The sequence below is a fragment of the Pyricularia pennisetigena genome, chromosome 2 (genome assembly GCF_004337985.1).
Source record: "Pyricularia pennisetigena strain Br36 chromosome 2, whole genome shotgun sequence".
Taxonomy (NCBI): domain Eukaryota; kingdom Fungi; phylum Ascomycota; class Sordariomycetes; order Magnaporthales; family Pyriculariaceae; genus Pyricularia; species Pyricularia pennisetigena.
The window spans coordinates 5,192,613-5,207,684 of record NC_043741.1 but is presented as its reverse complement, the minus strand read 5'-3'; the positions used below and the strand labels follow the sequence as shown (position 1 = coordinate 5,207,684).

The 15,072-nt window shown below is 51.7% G+C and overlaps 4 protein-coding genes across 4 annotated transcripts; all 4 read right to left on the bottom strand.

Moving 5' to 3' along the window:
• Window positions 1-476: 476 nt before the first annotated feature.
• PpBr36_01466 (uncharacterized protein) lies at window positions 477-2,227 on the bottom strand (the record flags this gene model as incomplete). Its single annotated transcript, XM_029888652.1, has 2 exons — window positions 477-2,108; window positions 2,183-2,227. 2 exons carry the CDS (start codon window positions 2,225-2,227, stop codon window positions 477-479), a joined length of 1,677 nt encoding a protein of 558 aa, XP_029752644.1.
• Window positions 2,228-4,569: 2,342 nt separating this feature from the next.
• Window positions 4,570-6,762, bottom strand: PpBr36_01465 (uncharacterized protein; the record flags this gene model as incomplete). Its single annotated transcript, XM_029888651.1, has 2 exons — window positions 4,570-6,132; window positions 6,208-6,762. The coding sequence occupies 2 exons, from the start codon at window positions 6,760-6,762 to the stop codon at window positions 4,570-4,572; spliced, it is 2,118 nt and encodes a 705-aa protein (XP_029752645.1).
• Window positions 6,763-10,195: 3,433 nt separating this feature from the next.
• On the bottom strand, window positions 10,196-11,949 carry PpBr36_01464 (uncharacterized protein; the record flags this gene model as incomplete). The annotated part of the gene is made up of 4 exons (XM_029888650.1): window positions 10,196-10,335; window positions 10,829-10,900; window positions 11,013-11,781; window positions 11,905-11,949. The coding sequence occupies 4 exons, from the start codon at window positions 11,947-11,949 to the stop codon at window positions 10,196-10,198; spliced, it is 1,026 nt and encodes a 341-aa protein (XP_029752646.1).
• A 1,279-nt stretch (window positions 11,950-13,228) lies between these two features.
• On the bottom strand, window positions 13,229-14,062 carry PpBr36_01463 (uncharacterized protein; the record flags this gene model as incomplete). The annotated part of the gene is made up of 2 exons (XM_029888649.1): window positions 13,229-13,393; window positions 13,499-14,062. 2 exons carry the CDS (start codon window positions 14,060-14,062, stop codon window positions 13,229-13,231), a joined length of 729 nt encoding a protein of 242 aa, XP_029752639.1.
• Window positions 14,063-15,072: the final 1,010 nt, after the last annotated feature.

Sequence of the window (15,072 nt, the reverse complement as noted above, 5' to 3'; positions counted from 1 at the left end):
ATGCTGTCGCGTCAAGCTTCGAATTGAAATTCACAATGGCGCCTGCCTGCCAAGGCAAAGTCGACACTGCGATGGGCTGGCGGTCATGACGCTAATCGATATTGGGACTAGCGCTAGGACATGCTGGTTACGTAATCAGTCTTTCAGGATCAGGTCGTGGTCATCGCCAACCAAGTACTGCGAGATGTCCTTCGCATTGTATAGTAATAATCTCGCACTCTAAATTTCTCTTCAGAGAACTACAGTTTCAAATCAATTCAAAGTCTCTGATGATGATGCTATGCCGACGGGTACGACACAAAATGAAATGAGCCATGATGCTGCCATGCGCGCACTACCTTGATGGCTGATAGAATCCAGCGCAAATGAAAAAAAAAAACCGACCAACATGACGAGAAAAAGAGCCAACCAGGTCATAAATACATAACAACACAGTAGTAAATTTAAAGCTGCCGCACAGTCTCGTGGGCTCACCCTTACAAGTTAGCGGAGAGATGCAATCCGTGAAATCCAAAACCAACCACGCCGCCGACGTCCGCTCTGGCGACCTCTGTCATGTCCTTGGCGTCCAGCACCAGGAGATAACTCTCCCCTTGGATCCCGTCCAGCACTACGGTCAGCAGGACTCCAGCGTCCTCCACGATCCCGTACACACCGGGGTCCGGGTCCGCGACAAATATCGGCTCGCTTGCAGTCTGTCCAGGCTGGCTCCAGCAAATGGCCTCTCCTGTGTCGACGTCCAGCTTGACGAGCCCGTCGAGAAAAGTGCTTTTCCCAGTCGCCGTCACGCCGTAGACGAACCGGTGCCTCCGCGCACGGTACGCCTCGTTGATGCTGGGCAGCTCTGGCCCTCCAAGCTCGGCCGCGCCTTGGTACTCGAGCTGCACCCTCTTTGGGTTTGTTGATTGGTCCTCCTTGCCCGAAATCGGAACCCCCGCCAGACGGTAGCGTGAGTATCTTGCGCTCCAGAAACGATCCTCCTCGCAGCGCTTCTTGGCTGCTGGCGAGTCCGATAAGAGGTTGTCGATGTATAGCCTCGTGATGCTGTCGATGTTATCGAACGTGCAGACGTCGGCGACAATGTCCACTTCCAAGCCGTCATCGCCCTCGACCTCGACCTCGTACGCGTTGATGGTATGGAATGCATAAAAGGCGTCCGACTCGAACGTCCTCACCAGTCCCCTTCCGCCAGGCTTTCGGTCAATCACGAACCATGTCGCTGGCTTGGTCTTGTCGTACGGCGCAAACGCTTCGGCTAGGTTGCGGGTCCACAGCGTGCTCGCCCCGCCCATGGAGTAGAAGCAGTTCCAGACGCAGAGGATGACATAATTCTCGGACAGGAAGAGTGAGTGCAGGTATGCGGCCGGGTATTTGATGGTGGCGAGGATGGATGTTTCCCCAGTCGATGCCGACACGACGAACACGCGATAGGTTTGGTAGAGGCCCAGTTCAAGGTTGTAGTTGAACACATCGCCAGTCTTGGGGCATGTGCTGGCATGTGCGGCGCTGAGCGGTCCCGCCAGGTCCGGATGCAACCTCTTTTGGCTCGCCACGCCGATAGGCTGCAGCGTCTCGGGATCCAGCGCCTGCATCATAGTCGAGTCGGTCTTGTTGATCAACGTCTGCCCCTCGACCTTGCCATTGATCCTCTCGGCAGATCTTGACAGGCCCGGGAAGTTTGCCGAAAGGGCTACCGACACGTTCACATCTCCAGGATACTTTCCCTCGCCACGGACCGGGGCGAACAAAGCCTGCGCCTTTTGGAACAGCGACTTGCACGGATCTCTCTTTGCGCCAAAGGTGACATCGTTGAGGGACCCGGTCCGCTTGACGCGCTCGACAACGCCGTCGCTGGTCAGTCGCGAGTTGTGCGTCACCCGAACCTTTGGGCTGTCGGACGTCGGTGCGTGTAGCTGAAAGCGGTGGACCTGTGCGAAGCTGTCGAACCAGTGGCTGGTTTTATACACTGTCGTCTTTTGGCCGTTCTTGTCCGTCTCTACGGTGCGTGGGCCCAGACCGTTCCGGAAAAGCACCCCTGCGCAGTAGGCCGGTATATTGCCTTTTACGCTGAGTTCCTTGGGCTCGAGTTCTTGGTGCCGGACGTCGAACTGGAAAGTGAGAGGTGTTAGTCTCAAATGTGAGTGAAAGTTCAGTGGCTGGGACAAGCGTCAAATCTGCTTACGCCTTGTGTGTTTGGCCAATCGTTGTAATGCTGAACACTGCTCATGATTTCCAATGTTGACTGTTCAGATATGTGGGTTGCTTTATCTGCTTTCTGCTTAGGGTGAATCTTGCGAGACCCTTGAGCTTTACCAAGGTTTGTGTTGAAGATATTCGGGAGACACTGGAATGGTTAGTGACAGTGGATACCCGAGACAAGAGCCATCAAGGAGTAGATTTCGAGGTAGACAAGACCCTATTTATGTCGTGTTACGCAGCACCAGCAGAATGCAGTCTGTGGTGATTTACAGTCAAATCATCCTCTCATTTGCAGCTGCGCAACAAGATATTTTCTGTTTGCCCGCGGTGACTAATAAATAGAATCAATCATCCATCCCACTTCGCATTCGCATTCCTGAGCTTCTAGATTAATACAGCCCAAACGACGGCCTTGACCCGCAAATCCTAAGCTTAGCCTAGCCAAGAAATCGGCGTCCTTGGAGCTAAACAAACGGAAGCGCAAAAGCAGACCTGGTTTTGATTTGCCTTTCTCTCTGCTTTGATCAGCACTCGCTTAAGTTGTCCGCTTCTGTCAACCCAAACGCACCGATGGCGGCAGCTTGGCAGCCACGCTTGGATTTTGGCATTGTCCAATTCACCAATAGGCTCCACACTCCGCTCGCTTATCACGCTTATTAGAACGGAGCGTTTGTTCTTTGTGACGATCTCAACGTGTCATTGTTTAAGGGATCAGGGAGGGAACGAGCATCTGATATTTTACACCACGGATTTTCTTTCTTTTTTTTTGTTCCCTTTCTTTAAAAGTTCCGAGCTGAAAAAAAGCCCCTGGTCGGAGTGGTGGTGCGTCCAACGTTTCTGTTTCTCATCTGCCCTCTATGAATGGAAACGGTCAAACCAACTGCAGCAAACAGCACCCACCCCCGCATCAGCTTTACGGGTTGTTGCGTCTGCGTATGACCCGACACCCAAGATATGATTGAATGGGCACCCGCATCGAATTTCCATGAATTGTTTTGAGGTGCAGCGGGCAGGTGCAGTGTAGTGAGCCCGCAAACCCGGCCGTGAGTCCTCTTCAGAAGCTCATCGGTCAAGCTCACGTGTGAAGAGGGGTACATTAGATGAAGAACAAGTGACACACTTTTTTTTCTTCTTATATTCGTCGCTCCCTCCCGATGGGCCCAGATGGGATGAGATGAAATGTCTCACCCAGGGCCAGCGACCTGGGACCGTGAGGCACGTGGAGAAATGGCAATGGGTGTCATGCAGTGCTACGGCCGCTGCAAGCCGCCGACCAAGGAACAAGTTCATCAACAGAGCTTCCCGAGACAAGTTTTTGTTTGTTTCATTTTATACATGAGCCGAGATCGGGGAAAAAAAGACTTGTGCTCGGGTTAAGACGGGGCAGATCTGATCCCAACCTACCTGCAAGACACATCTTGCCCCTTTTCATGGGCTTGCATAGATCGTGGTTGGCTTGCGAGAGTTGGATGATGCTAAGATTTGTCAATCCCACCCAAAGGCTGCTTAAACTGCTGGTGTGGTGTCGAAATGCAAAGCAGACCAGACACGAAGACGCGGGCTCTTTAATCCGTCGGGACTGTCACGACGTGCACGATAGCTACCGTGTCGAACTTAGCAAGAAGAAATGTTGGCCACTCAAAGCCTGACTAGCCAGGCGCATCAGACAACCCAGCCGTCGCCGCATTTGGCCGCATTGACAGGGCTGTCCCAGACAGCTCTCGGCGATTGCTGTGTTTTTCTACCCTGTATTTTTCCCCTTTTAGTCTACTGTAATTGGCTGTTGGCCGCCTCATGCCTGCTTGCGGTTGTACCCGGATCTTCCAATCATCTGATCATTCATACCCGCCTGTCGATCAGCGACTCGGATGCTTTTTGACGGTGTCCAGTTCGGATGAAATCAGAAAAAAAAAAAAACACACACACACACACACACACAATTAGCCATAGCCATCGCCACCGTCGCCAGGATGGGATCGACTGAATATCATCCAAGAATGTGTTGCTAGAAAGTGCTCTTGCGACTTATATAAGATGCTTACATTCAACGAGCTAAGTTTTAGATATTAGAGGTCTTCTCTGAAGTTCACATTTCTTTTTCTGGCCACCAAGTGAAGTAAGGATTCAAGGGTATGAAATGAGGGTATACAGCTAGTAGGTAGACAAAACAAACACAAAGAAAAAAACAAAAATAATCCCATTCGGTCAGAGGTCCGGGTGACAGCCAGGTATAACAAAAATAAAAATAAAAATGAAAAAAGCAAAGCTGAGTGAGTGAGTGAGAAAATGCTGACGTGCAACGTGCACAATCAACCAAAGTGAAAGACAAGGTAAAGTCGTTCTTCCGGGCAAGAATGACGCCCCCCTGGCTCAGTCCATATCCATATAGCTACCCGACCTCTTGAGCGAGCCCAGGTCGACCAGCTTCATGACGACTCCGTCCCACCGTATGATGTCTTGGTCGAAGCGCCACCAGACGACGGCCAGGACGACGATGAGCACCACCTGCGTGACAGCGAAACCGAGCAGGCTGCCGGCGATGGCTGAAAAGGTCCACGAGATGTTTGGCGTGCCGATGACAAAGATGCCCGCGATCAGGGCGCGCCAGATGGAGACGGCGCCCTCCATGTCGACCGTGTTGCGCAGCGCGATGCCCAGGTTCGACGACGTGAACGACGTCGAGCGGCGGATGGTCGGGCGCACCGTCGCGTCCAGGGTGTAGGCGCCCGCCGCCAAGAGACCCAGCAGGAAACCCAACGCGGGGAAGCTCACGTTCTTGGCCACGCCGTCGATCATAAAGGGGCTCGTTTCGGAGGCGGCGGCCGGGGTGGTTCTGGCTGCGGCGGCGGCGGCGGCGGTAGCCATGGGCGTCGCCATGGCCATCTGGATGTACAGGCCCATGGTCAGGGTCGCGACGAAGGTCAGGAGGGAGCCCGTGGCCAGGGCAATCAGCCCGATCTTGGGGCAAGACTTGATGCGCTGCCAGAACGGAGTCAGGGCAAAGAAGGCGGTCGTGAGCACGCCCAGGATGAAGGGGCCCGCCATCAGCGCGCCGATCTGCGACGGCGACATGTTGAAGGGCAGGTGTGCAAACAACATGCTGAACGAGCTCGCGATGGACCAGAGCGCCGAGAAAGGGATGAAGGACGCCAAGACGAGCATCATGGTCGTCGGCGCGATCACGGCCCGGGGTGCCTGCAGAAGAAGGTCCCTGTCCTGGTCGCGGGCGTTGTAGCTGACTGGCTTCATGGTCAGCAGGTACTCCCTGGCCTTTTCCACGTCGACATGCGCGCGCGGCCTGAGCGATGGCTGCTTCCAGGTCCCAGCGGTGCTGGGGGTGTTACGGAGGACAAAAGCCCTGTCAAAGGCCGTCTCGGGTACGGCCAGGGCGACGAGCAGCACCGACACGGCCTGGAAGCTGCAGAGTATCTGGAACTGAGTCTGCCAGCTGGCGGGGTTCTGCGACGCGACGCCGCCGAGTATAGGGCCTCCCCAGAGGGTGCCTACCGACACGATCTGGTAGATGGCCACGCGCAGGCCGCGCTCGTGCTCAAAGAAGGTGTCGTGGATCGAGCCCAGCACGAGCGAGTCAAAGACGCCCCAGCCCATCCCCTGGAAGATGCGCGCGGCCAGTGCCTGGTTGAAGTCGTTCACGGCTGCGTTCCAGATGGAGCTGAAGAAGATGAGCGCGGTGGCGGCGAGATAGACTGGCCTCTTGCCGTACACGCGCGATGCGACCAGAGCGACCATGCCGGTTACGGCGGAGAAAATCAGCGGCGCGCCTGTCAGGGCCGCAATGGCCGTGTACGACCGGTTGAGAGTTTGTTCTAGAACAACATTAACCGAGACAAAGACGGTCTTCATCACTTGGATCAGGGCAACGGTGACCAAAAGTGCTGCCAGGTTGAGATCCTTCTTCCACAGTGGCCAGTTCTACGCAAATAAGTCAGCTTTGACTTCAAGGGCCTTTTTTTTTTTCATTTCCCAACGTAGTTGATAAATACTCACCAGAGGATCGTTGTCGTCGTCGCTCGGCTGCGGGGACAACTCGATACCCGCATGCCTACCCCTGGCGTACTTGATAGGTCTTTTACTGGAAGCGGCGGAACCAAACGAAAGACGCTTCGTCGAGCTCGTTTTCGGCCTGTAATCGGGGGAGATTTCAATGCGCTGACCAACATTCAGCGGGGCTATCTTTGCCGGCGTCGCGACCGAGATGGTTTCGATGCTCTTTTGGTCGCCTAAAGAGGTAGCGTTTGTGCTTCCCGACGCCGAACTAGTAGTGGAAATAGCCGAGGGCGATTTCGCAGCAGCAGGTAGTGGCGGAAGCGGTAGTCCTGCCGACGGCGGCGCGGAACCCAACCTCAAGTCCTGGATTAATGGAGGCACGATTACCATATTCGGCGTATGCGGTATCGACATATCCTGCTTCGAACCCGACTCATAACCCGCCTCATTGTTCGCAACCTGCGCTGGCTCGACGGGGCTCGGAGCCTCTGCTGCCCTCTGCGCGTCCTCCTGTGCTCTCCTGGCGACCCTTGCGAGGTCTGATAATGACTCCATCTTGAATTACCACCAAAAAGAAGAAACAAACAAAAAAGTAAGAGAAATAAAACGATATAAAGGAGTGTCTGTAATGGGCCCAAGCCTTCTCGCTGTCCGGCAGGAGAATCTCCAGAGGCAGAGATGCCTAGCCCTGCTCAAAGAATGGAACGTAAAGAAAAATGGCAAGCCTTGATCCAGCAAGGAGCCAGGGAGAAAAAAAAAAAAAAAAGAAGAAAAAAAAAAGAGGAATATATGATGTTCCCTACGCAAGAAACATTGGAACCGAAGGGGGAAGGGAAAAGGGAGCACAAAGGCAAACACCCAGGAAAATAGAAAAGGGTCCGTGTTCACCCCAGCCTAGATGCACATGACATTGCATAAGAGAGAAAGGGAAAGTTGCGCGCCAGTGAAGAAACGGGCAAGGATCAAAAAAAGATTGTAAAGATGGCCCTAGGACGGGGGTAAGGGACGTTAAGCGAGTGGGGTTGCTTGGGATGACGATCACTCAAAGCTGTCTATAGCAGCACTGTGATAATAATAATGGGGCAGGGGGGCAGGGGGGCAGCGAAGAAAGTTACGAAAACAGCTGGTAGAAAATTTTGATTACGCATGTATCTCGTTTGAGAGATGAGGGACCAGGGCACGCGGATGGGTCGGGAGGAAGCGAAACCCACAAAAGAACTTTTCTTTCTTCATCTTTTACCGTTGATGTGGCGCCGGGATATGGCCATGAAGAAAGGAACAAGATCTGCACAATTTGGCAGTATTGCGGTCACTAAGCGATGCGGGTTTTTTTTTGTCGAGGACAAAAACTGACCGAGTCGAATCCAGATAAACACTGATTGACATTTGACATACACAAGGCACAAGGCACAACTTGACGGAACGGAGCAAAAAAGCCCTCATCTTTCCACTCATGCGAATGTCATCATGCAAAACAGTATCGCCAAGGGACCATCAATGATCCGTGCAGTAAGGTTGTTAGAGTATCGAAGTTGGCAAAGTGGTGTGAGCCGCTTGAAGTTGAAAACGTGCCCGGCCAATCCCGGAGTGTGACCCATCCCAATCTCACCGCTGTGGTTGGGCCCAAATAGCAGAAGCCCTGCAGCTGAAAGACTTTCTTTAACGCAATACAGTACGGATGGAGCTCGGCACTACGCCCTATTGGTCTGACAATTTCAGTGGGGGGGCTTGGTTGCTACCCACAGCCATGCGCACTGACAACCGGGGCAGCAGGGTTTGACGTTTTGGCCCTTGGCAACGTTGGAGGCTGAAACGAATGACCCGCCTTTCTGGATGTGCATGTCCCTCCGTGTGAGCCAAGTTTAATGTATCTTTTGACCGAGGTTTGGAGGCCTAGCGAGTACAACCCCGGTGAAATAAAGAAGTTGAGGGTTGCGCTGCTAGTATGCACGTCGCAACGCATTGTACTTACAATAAATAGATAAGCTAAATTGCAGGGTGGAAGCCAGGCAACTGTGCAACATCTGAACTATGTAGTATCAGCCTTTGATCCGATCTTGCAAAGACACGGACCTCCGTCGACATTAGATGCGAAAGTGTCGTCTTTGCTTTTTGTCATGACGATCAACGGTTTAGTGGATCTTTTCCATGTGCGGAGAGGCCAGGTCATCAAGGGCATATAGCAGTAGTATAGGTACGATTCGATCGCAGCCGCGACTTCTGTCTTCTATGGCGCAAGGGAAGGAGGGAGCCTGTGCGAAACATTCGGTATCTTATCATCATGCCCCAGGTCGGAATCTTGGACAAGACCAAATACCGAAGAACGGCATTGGAATCTCGTCAAGAGCATCAAGATTTTCTTTTAAATTAACACATTAGAGATTTGAGATGAATAGTCAGGCTATTTACATGGGCTCAAGATAGTCCACTCATGATAAAATATGCCGGCGGAACTCCATTTTGCCAATACTTGCTGCTTCTGACCTCAATTCTATCTTCTACTTTGTGTCGAGAGGATCTGGCAAGTCATCAGGACGTGAGGCTGAGCAAAGGGGCAACGATTGACTTGGCAGGGATAGTCATCGCCGTCATTCCTTGTACTAGGGAAGGTAATGAATCACTAATCAACTAATAAATTAATTCAACAGTAGGCGATTCAGTAGGTGGGGAAGAGGCAAGAAATTAAAGTACCTTGGTCAGTCAATTATGATGTAGCGAATCAATTTCAAGAAGCAAAGTTGACGGTTGGGGATAAAAAGCAATTGTGCATATGGGGAAGCAAAGGCGTCTCTTGGATGAACAAAAGAAAACTTCATCGATCACGATAAAGTGCCAAGCTGTGACCGGAGCATAGCATATCCTTAATGTAATTACTAGCTACTATGCGGTGACAATTTTCATTCACTTTCTTTTGTTTCTTCTTCCAATATTCCCCCCATCAATCTTTAAAATAGTCTAGCTCAGAGGCCTCGAGAACAGAGTAAGCCCCGCATATTACTGGCTGGCTTGCCGGGGTTAGGTAAGAAGCCCTGTCAATTCCGTACCGGGAATCTACCCATCATCTGGTCTTGGTTACAATGGATCCGTCTATCTTTACCACAATGAGACATCTTAACTTGGGGCTCTTGGGATGAACGTATTTCCACGAACTGGAAGCACTAAGTACTTTTTTTTTAGGGACAAAAACGACATGAGACAGGGGAGATGTTGCATGTTGCCATCGTGAGTGACTTGTCCGGCATGACCACCGTTTTTCCACTCGCCCATCAAGAAAATATTTAGAACAAGACCCCGAAAATGCATACTTTTTTTTCTTTTTTCTTAATCCAATCGGATCCCGCCATGCCGAGGCTTGAGAAAACTGTATGACAAACCATGATCAACAGGTAGGCATAAACCGGCGTATGGACACCGAGCATCACCAAAGAGCCTATGGTCCGAGCCCCTTGTAATAACGTAAGTTTTACTCCTGCCAGCGCCCGACAGACAGCGACTCCCGAGAAAAAGGGAATCTTGGATTGACGCATGGACATTGAACCAGGTTGATGGATTCCACGAAGGGCCAAAGACGCGATTTTTCTTGTGGGTTGACAGGATGAGGTTTCGTCAATCAAACCGTCATGCATAAATCACAAAGTCACCATGGATCTAGGTCTGAACGACTTTGAGACAAAAGAACAGCCAGGGTCGTAACTGCGCTCGCAGGGCTGAACCACCCTTTTGCATGAATGTCACATGTGCTGGTACCGCTTCTACTCTGTACCGCAAAACTTGCTCAAAAGAAAAGTAGCAGCAAATTACCCAAAATAGAAAAATCTATTGCTTGTGTGCTCCACAACCCTTTACGCTTCTATAACCGAGCTGTCAACCAAACCAGTCTTCTTTCCCAGGGTCCAGGATATCAGACTTGCTCCACCGTGCTGGTCCTGACATCCAATGTAGTTTATCACATCATTATATATCCCTTCGATCTCTCCAAATCCACACTTCAGGCCACTTTGATGAGATCGTCCATCACTTTGCCGAACCCCATCACATCCCCAAATCCTAACATTGGATAAAATGGGTAGTAGAGAGCCTGCACCGGTTGTGGAACCGAGCCTCTCGGGTCGATGTAAATGGAAGAACCTGTAGGCAACAAAAGGTGCAAGCGCACGAATGGCCAGGAAATGATCAGTATGACGGTGTTGCAAACAAATCCGCCCATCAGCGTGTCCTCCCGCCCAAACTTTCACCTTCACCGGCTTGATTGCTGTGCAGCGATAGAGGCTTTCTCTCCCCTGATCCCCATACTAGGGCCAGTGTAAAGGATATGAAAAAAAAAAAAAAAAAAAAAAAAAAGGTCGGCGCCGCTCTCGTTGTCAAGCATAGCCAGGCCGTCACTCAACCCTTAAAATCGTGCTGATTGAGTGGACGGGGAAGTTTTCTCTCTTGTCTCTTTCTCGCTGCACCGACACTGATCGGGTTTGCAAGGGCGTATTCATGTGTCACAAAAAGGACAAGAACAAAACATAGGCAGCAAACAGCAGACACAAGTCTTCCCCCAGAGTCCATTTTGTTTGGTGCAGTCCTCGGCTCGGCGGGCTGATGTGTGCTTATAGGACGAGCATAAGATCGTTACCTGAGCTTGTAGCCACCTGACTTTCCGACCTCTCCATAGTCAGAAGCAGCTGGCTGGTCCTGACCACGAGTTCTATGTTACGATAGGGTTAGCCCAGCCCAGTTCAAACTCCCATTATCTTGCGCTGGGGATTCGTCTTCGTCTGGGAACCCAGTCCCGCGCATCAAGCGATGCCAAAACTCACCTTCGTAGTCAAGCCTGTAGCTGACAGGCGGATCCTCATCCGCCCCAAGGAGCAAAGGCTGGCTCCAAGCGTTCTTCCTCGAGACCCTGAACCTCACACCCACGTGCCTCTCGGCGTCAGCCCACAGTATCGTCTCTCCATGCTCACCTTGACCGCCGGCAGCAGAATTGGTGGTGGTGGCGGCGGCTAGCCATGCCCTCCACACCCTGAGCACCCCGTCGCTGACGTTGGCGTGTCCCAGGAACTGGCCCCGCCTGGAGCCCATCTCGACGACGTTGGTGACCGTCACCAGCTGGGAAAACTGCTCTCCCTCGTCGAGGTGGACATCCAGAGACGGAGGCGATTCCGGAGCCATGTCATCGTCCTCCTCCTCCCCATCCTCTAGGCTGTTGCTTTGCCTCGGGTACCGATGCCTCGGGCGGCGGTTCTCATCCTGGGCCACGGGACGGAAGCGCGAGTACAGGCTGCGCAGGTCGCCCAGGGCGCCACTGCTGCTGCTGCCGTCGAGCTCCGTTTCCGGGTCTAGGAGTGTAGAACCGCTGCCATCCAGACGGCTGGTCTCGACAAAGTCGCAGAAGAGGTAGGGAGTGGTCAGGGCTGCGGAGGGTGGGTAGCACTCCAAAATGAGCTCCTGCGAGCTCTTGCCATCCAGAACTGCTGCCAGGCGATGTTGGACGAGACGGATGACGGTTGTGTATATGCGGCGGTTGACAGGGGCAAGTTTGATAAGGTCCTGGGTCGAGAGGGGGGAGAGGATAGAATAGAGAATCTGGGCGCAAGGTGTAAGCTTTTATTTCTTTCTCCCTCTCTCCCTCTCTTCCTCTCGCTTTGCTTGTTTGGAAAACAATCCACTTTTGGATTGGGTAACACAGGGGGCTTCGGGATGTCATACCTCGTTCGGCAACGAGTCGATCGGTGTTGTTGTGTCAGATGCCATTTTCTTGTATTTGCTTGGCGTATATAAGCAGACAAGAAAATAGTAACGGACCCAACACAAAATTGCGCCCAATGATCAATATATAGCGACAGCAAAAACCAGTGTGATGGTAACAGAATCACACGTATTTCTTTTGTTTTTTTCAATTTATCTCGGCCCGGGCAAGCGTGGCCGGTGTGCGTCTGACCGCAAGTCTTTGAGATCTGACGGTAGGTAGTAAAGCGCTCTGCACGGTGTTTACGCGTGTATGAATGATCAGTCCATATCAGGCTCTCTCGTAAGATTGCATATACAAGACGAGCGCTAAAGGACGTCTGATCATGATAGAGCCCACAGGTGCAGTGCAGCAGTCGTCTGTTGGGTTCGCAAAAGAGCGACGCCGAAAGAATGGGTGACTTTGATTTGATGTGGAGTGCCCCGCCAGTCGGATGAGAAGCCTTTGTGCCTTGCTTCTTCTCTTCTTTTTGATTCTTTCTTTTTTTAATTCCCCTGCCCTGTTTTCCTCGGGGGTTTCTGGTTTCCGTCAGCCCACAGTAATGTGTTCAACAAACATTGCTTAGATAAGGGTAACACAATGATCTTCTTTGAATGTCTAAAATGCGAATTGACGGAATCTGGGCTGACAATCGGCAACGTCAGCCAAATGGAAAGGAAAGTGGGCATGCTTGACGATGGTTGGCTTGGACCTAGGTTCGTCGGGAGTCGACGCATGGTCCCACCCACTCACATGGGTCCACAGAGATATTGACCTGACTGCCGGTTTACCCTACCAATCCCTGAGGGTTCCCACCCCCCCCCAAAAGAGACCAATCGCGTCGCCTTTCAGGCTTTGAAGCAAAAGAAGGCTTTTCACTGATCCATCATCAGACGGCGCATCTGCCCACGATGGGGAATCTGTCGGCCGACGATATAGTCCAAGTCGGGCTCTCCCGAAATTCTAAAAACACGGGTTCCTGAGCAAGGCATTACGGACCCGGGGTCCCCGTTTTGCATGCCAAGGTTGCATCGAAATCCCAAGACCCGTTCGCCGAAAAATGGCCGTTGCCTGACCCTGCGCAACTTTCATACTTAAGTGGTACCACCGCAACAGCAAGGAGCAAAATCACACCACATTACTGCATTGACAACGAGATCTCAACAGTTTTTTGTTATTGTTTGTTTGTTGCTGGACTTTAACATGTGAACATTTTACAAATCTAACTCTACTATGGCGAACTTCTGCATCTGTTTCTTGAAAAGTTGACACAACCACGTCCCTAGGCCAAAAGGCAAGATTCCTTCACATGAAGCTTCTGTCAATTACAGCAGGTCCCGGAATCTTGTATTGGGTGAATCCACTGTCCCAGATATTGACCTTGATACCCGGGTCGTTTGCATTGTAAGCCTCGGGGATCGACACTCCGGCAGGCAGTTGGCCGCCGCCGCTTCCGGCGATGTTGACTTGCTGTATAGTGGATACACCATCAGTTACGACCCTGTTTCCTTGATTTTCTTTACCATATACGCCGGAATTGAAGAGGAAGAAAAAAAAAGATTTATATAAACCTACAAAGCAGCTCATGTAAAACTGCGCCCCGCCCGTCTGGGACGCGGTGTGAAGCGCAATGGCCTCGGCTCTCACGAGATAGTTACCCGCGGGGATGTTGCTCGGGACCTTGAACGTCCTCTTGCCGCACTCCTTGTTCAACAGATCGGTACCCCAGGTCTTGGTCCCGGCGTCGTATCCAAACTCGTCGACCTTGAACCAAGGGGACGAGCCGTCCGCGCTGGTCGCGTCGTTGACCTTGCTCATGTACACCATGACGGGACCAAAGTGGTTGCCGCCGATGGCCTCATTGGCGCAGCTGCGGTCGTTTGGCTGCTGGTGCATCTCGACCGTGATGGACCCGCCCGCCTTGGCCTCGCAGATGCCCGACACGCCCCGAGTCCCGCCGACGTTGCATCGGAGGTCGTTGGACGTGACGGACTCTACCGGCGAGTTGCTGGGCACCGGGCGCAGGCACGCCCGGTTCTGGTCCACGCCGTCCACCCAGATGTCGCTGAAGATGGCGTGAGCGGTTGCCAGTGGCGCGGCGCTCAGGAAGAGGAGGGCGATGCTGGAGAGGGTCTTCATTTTGAGAGTCTAAGGATAAAGGAATGGACGCAAAGTGGAAATGGGGTCTGCGATTGATGGCTGAAGCATTTTCAAGCCAGCGAATTTGAAAGGGCTTGCTGTCGCCTTTTTATACACTTGATACTCTATCGCACAGCGCTTTCATTGTTACGACAGCATCGCTCATATTTTCAGTAAACATGTAGATCGCGGAGCTGGATCGCGGGTTTCCCTTCTTGGGGGTATCGACATGATTAATTTGAAGCAAGAATTACGGCTTGTATAAGCCAACCGCTTCCACATCCCACCAAATGGCTTTGCTCACTGCCCCAAACGGCAAGAGCCAAGCACGGGCGGGAGTTCCCTCGGTAGCTGGCACTCCGGGCTCTGCCGATCCAAGCAGCGAGTGCTCTTACAGACTCCTCCATATGCACATCTATTTGCAAGCATGCATACAGGACGTCTGGGGGGAATGCAGACAGCGGTTCGCATTGGCCCTCAGATTGATATCAGCCGTTTGGGGTCACGGCCAGTCCTTCCGAGCAAGCGAGATAAAAAAAAAACAATGGGCGAACCTGAATTTGCCAGAGTCACGCCATGGGTAGGTAGCGGCCTGGGTTCTTCAGAGTTGCCTCAGCTACAGCGCCTGTCCAAAAATAACGCAACGATCCCAAAATCACACCAAAACTCGCGGTTTTCAACGAGAAATAATTGAATCATTTCAAAATATTCGCAAACAGAAACACTGGTCAGTGAAAAATGTAGCACTCTGTCTTCTGCTACAAACCAATGCTAGCAGATTTTATCGTTAATTCTAATTGTACATGTAAATTTAAATGAACAAGAGTTGAAAAAATGACCTTAAAATGAGTTATAGGGGATATGTAAAAGATGCAGTTCTTTCAGATTTTGACATTTTGATTTTGAAGTTTTACGCATCATATTATTCACTACCAACTAAATTAGAAATTTAATGTAAGCATATTTTCTTAAATTTATATTTGATTTCTAGCGACGGTTTCTAACTTTTA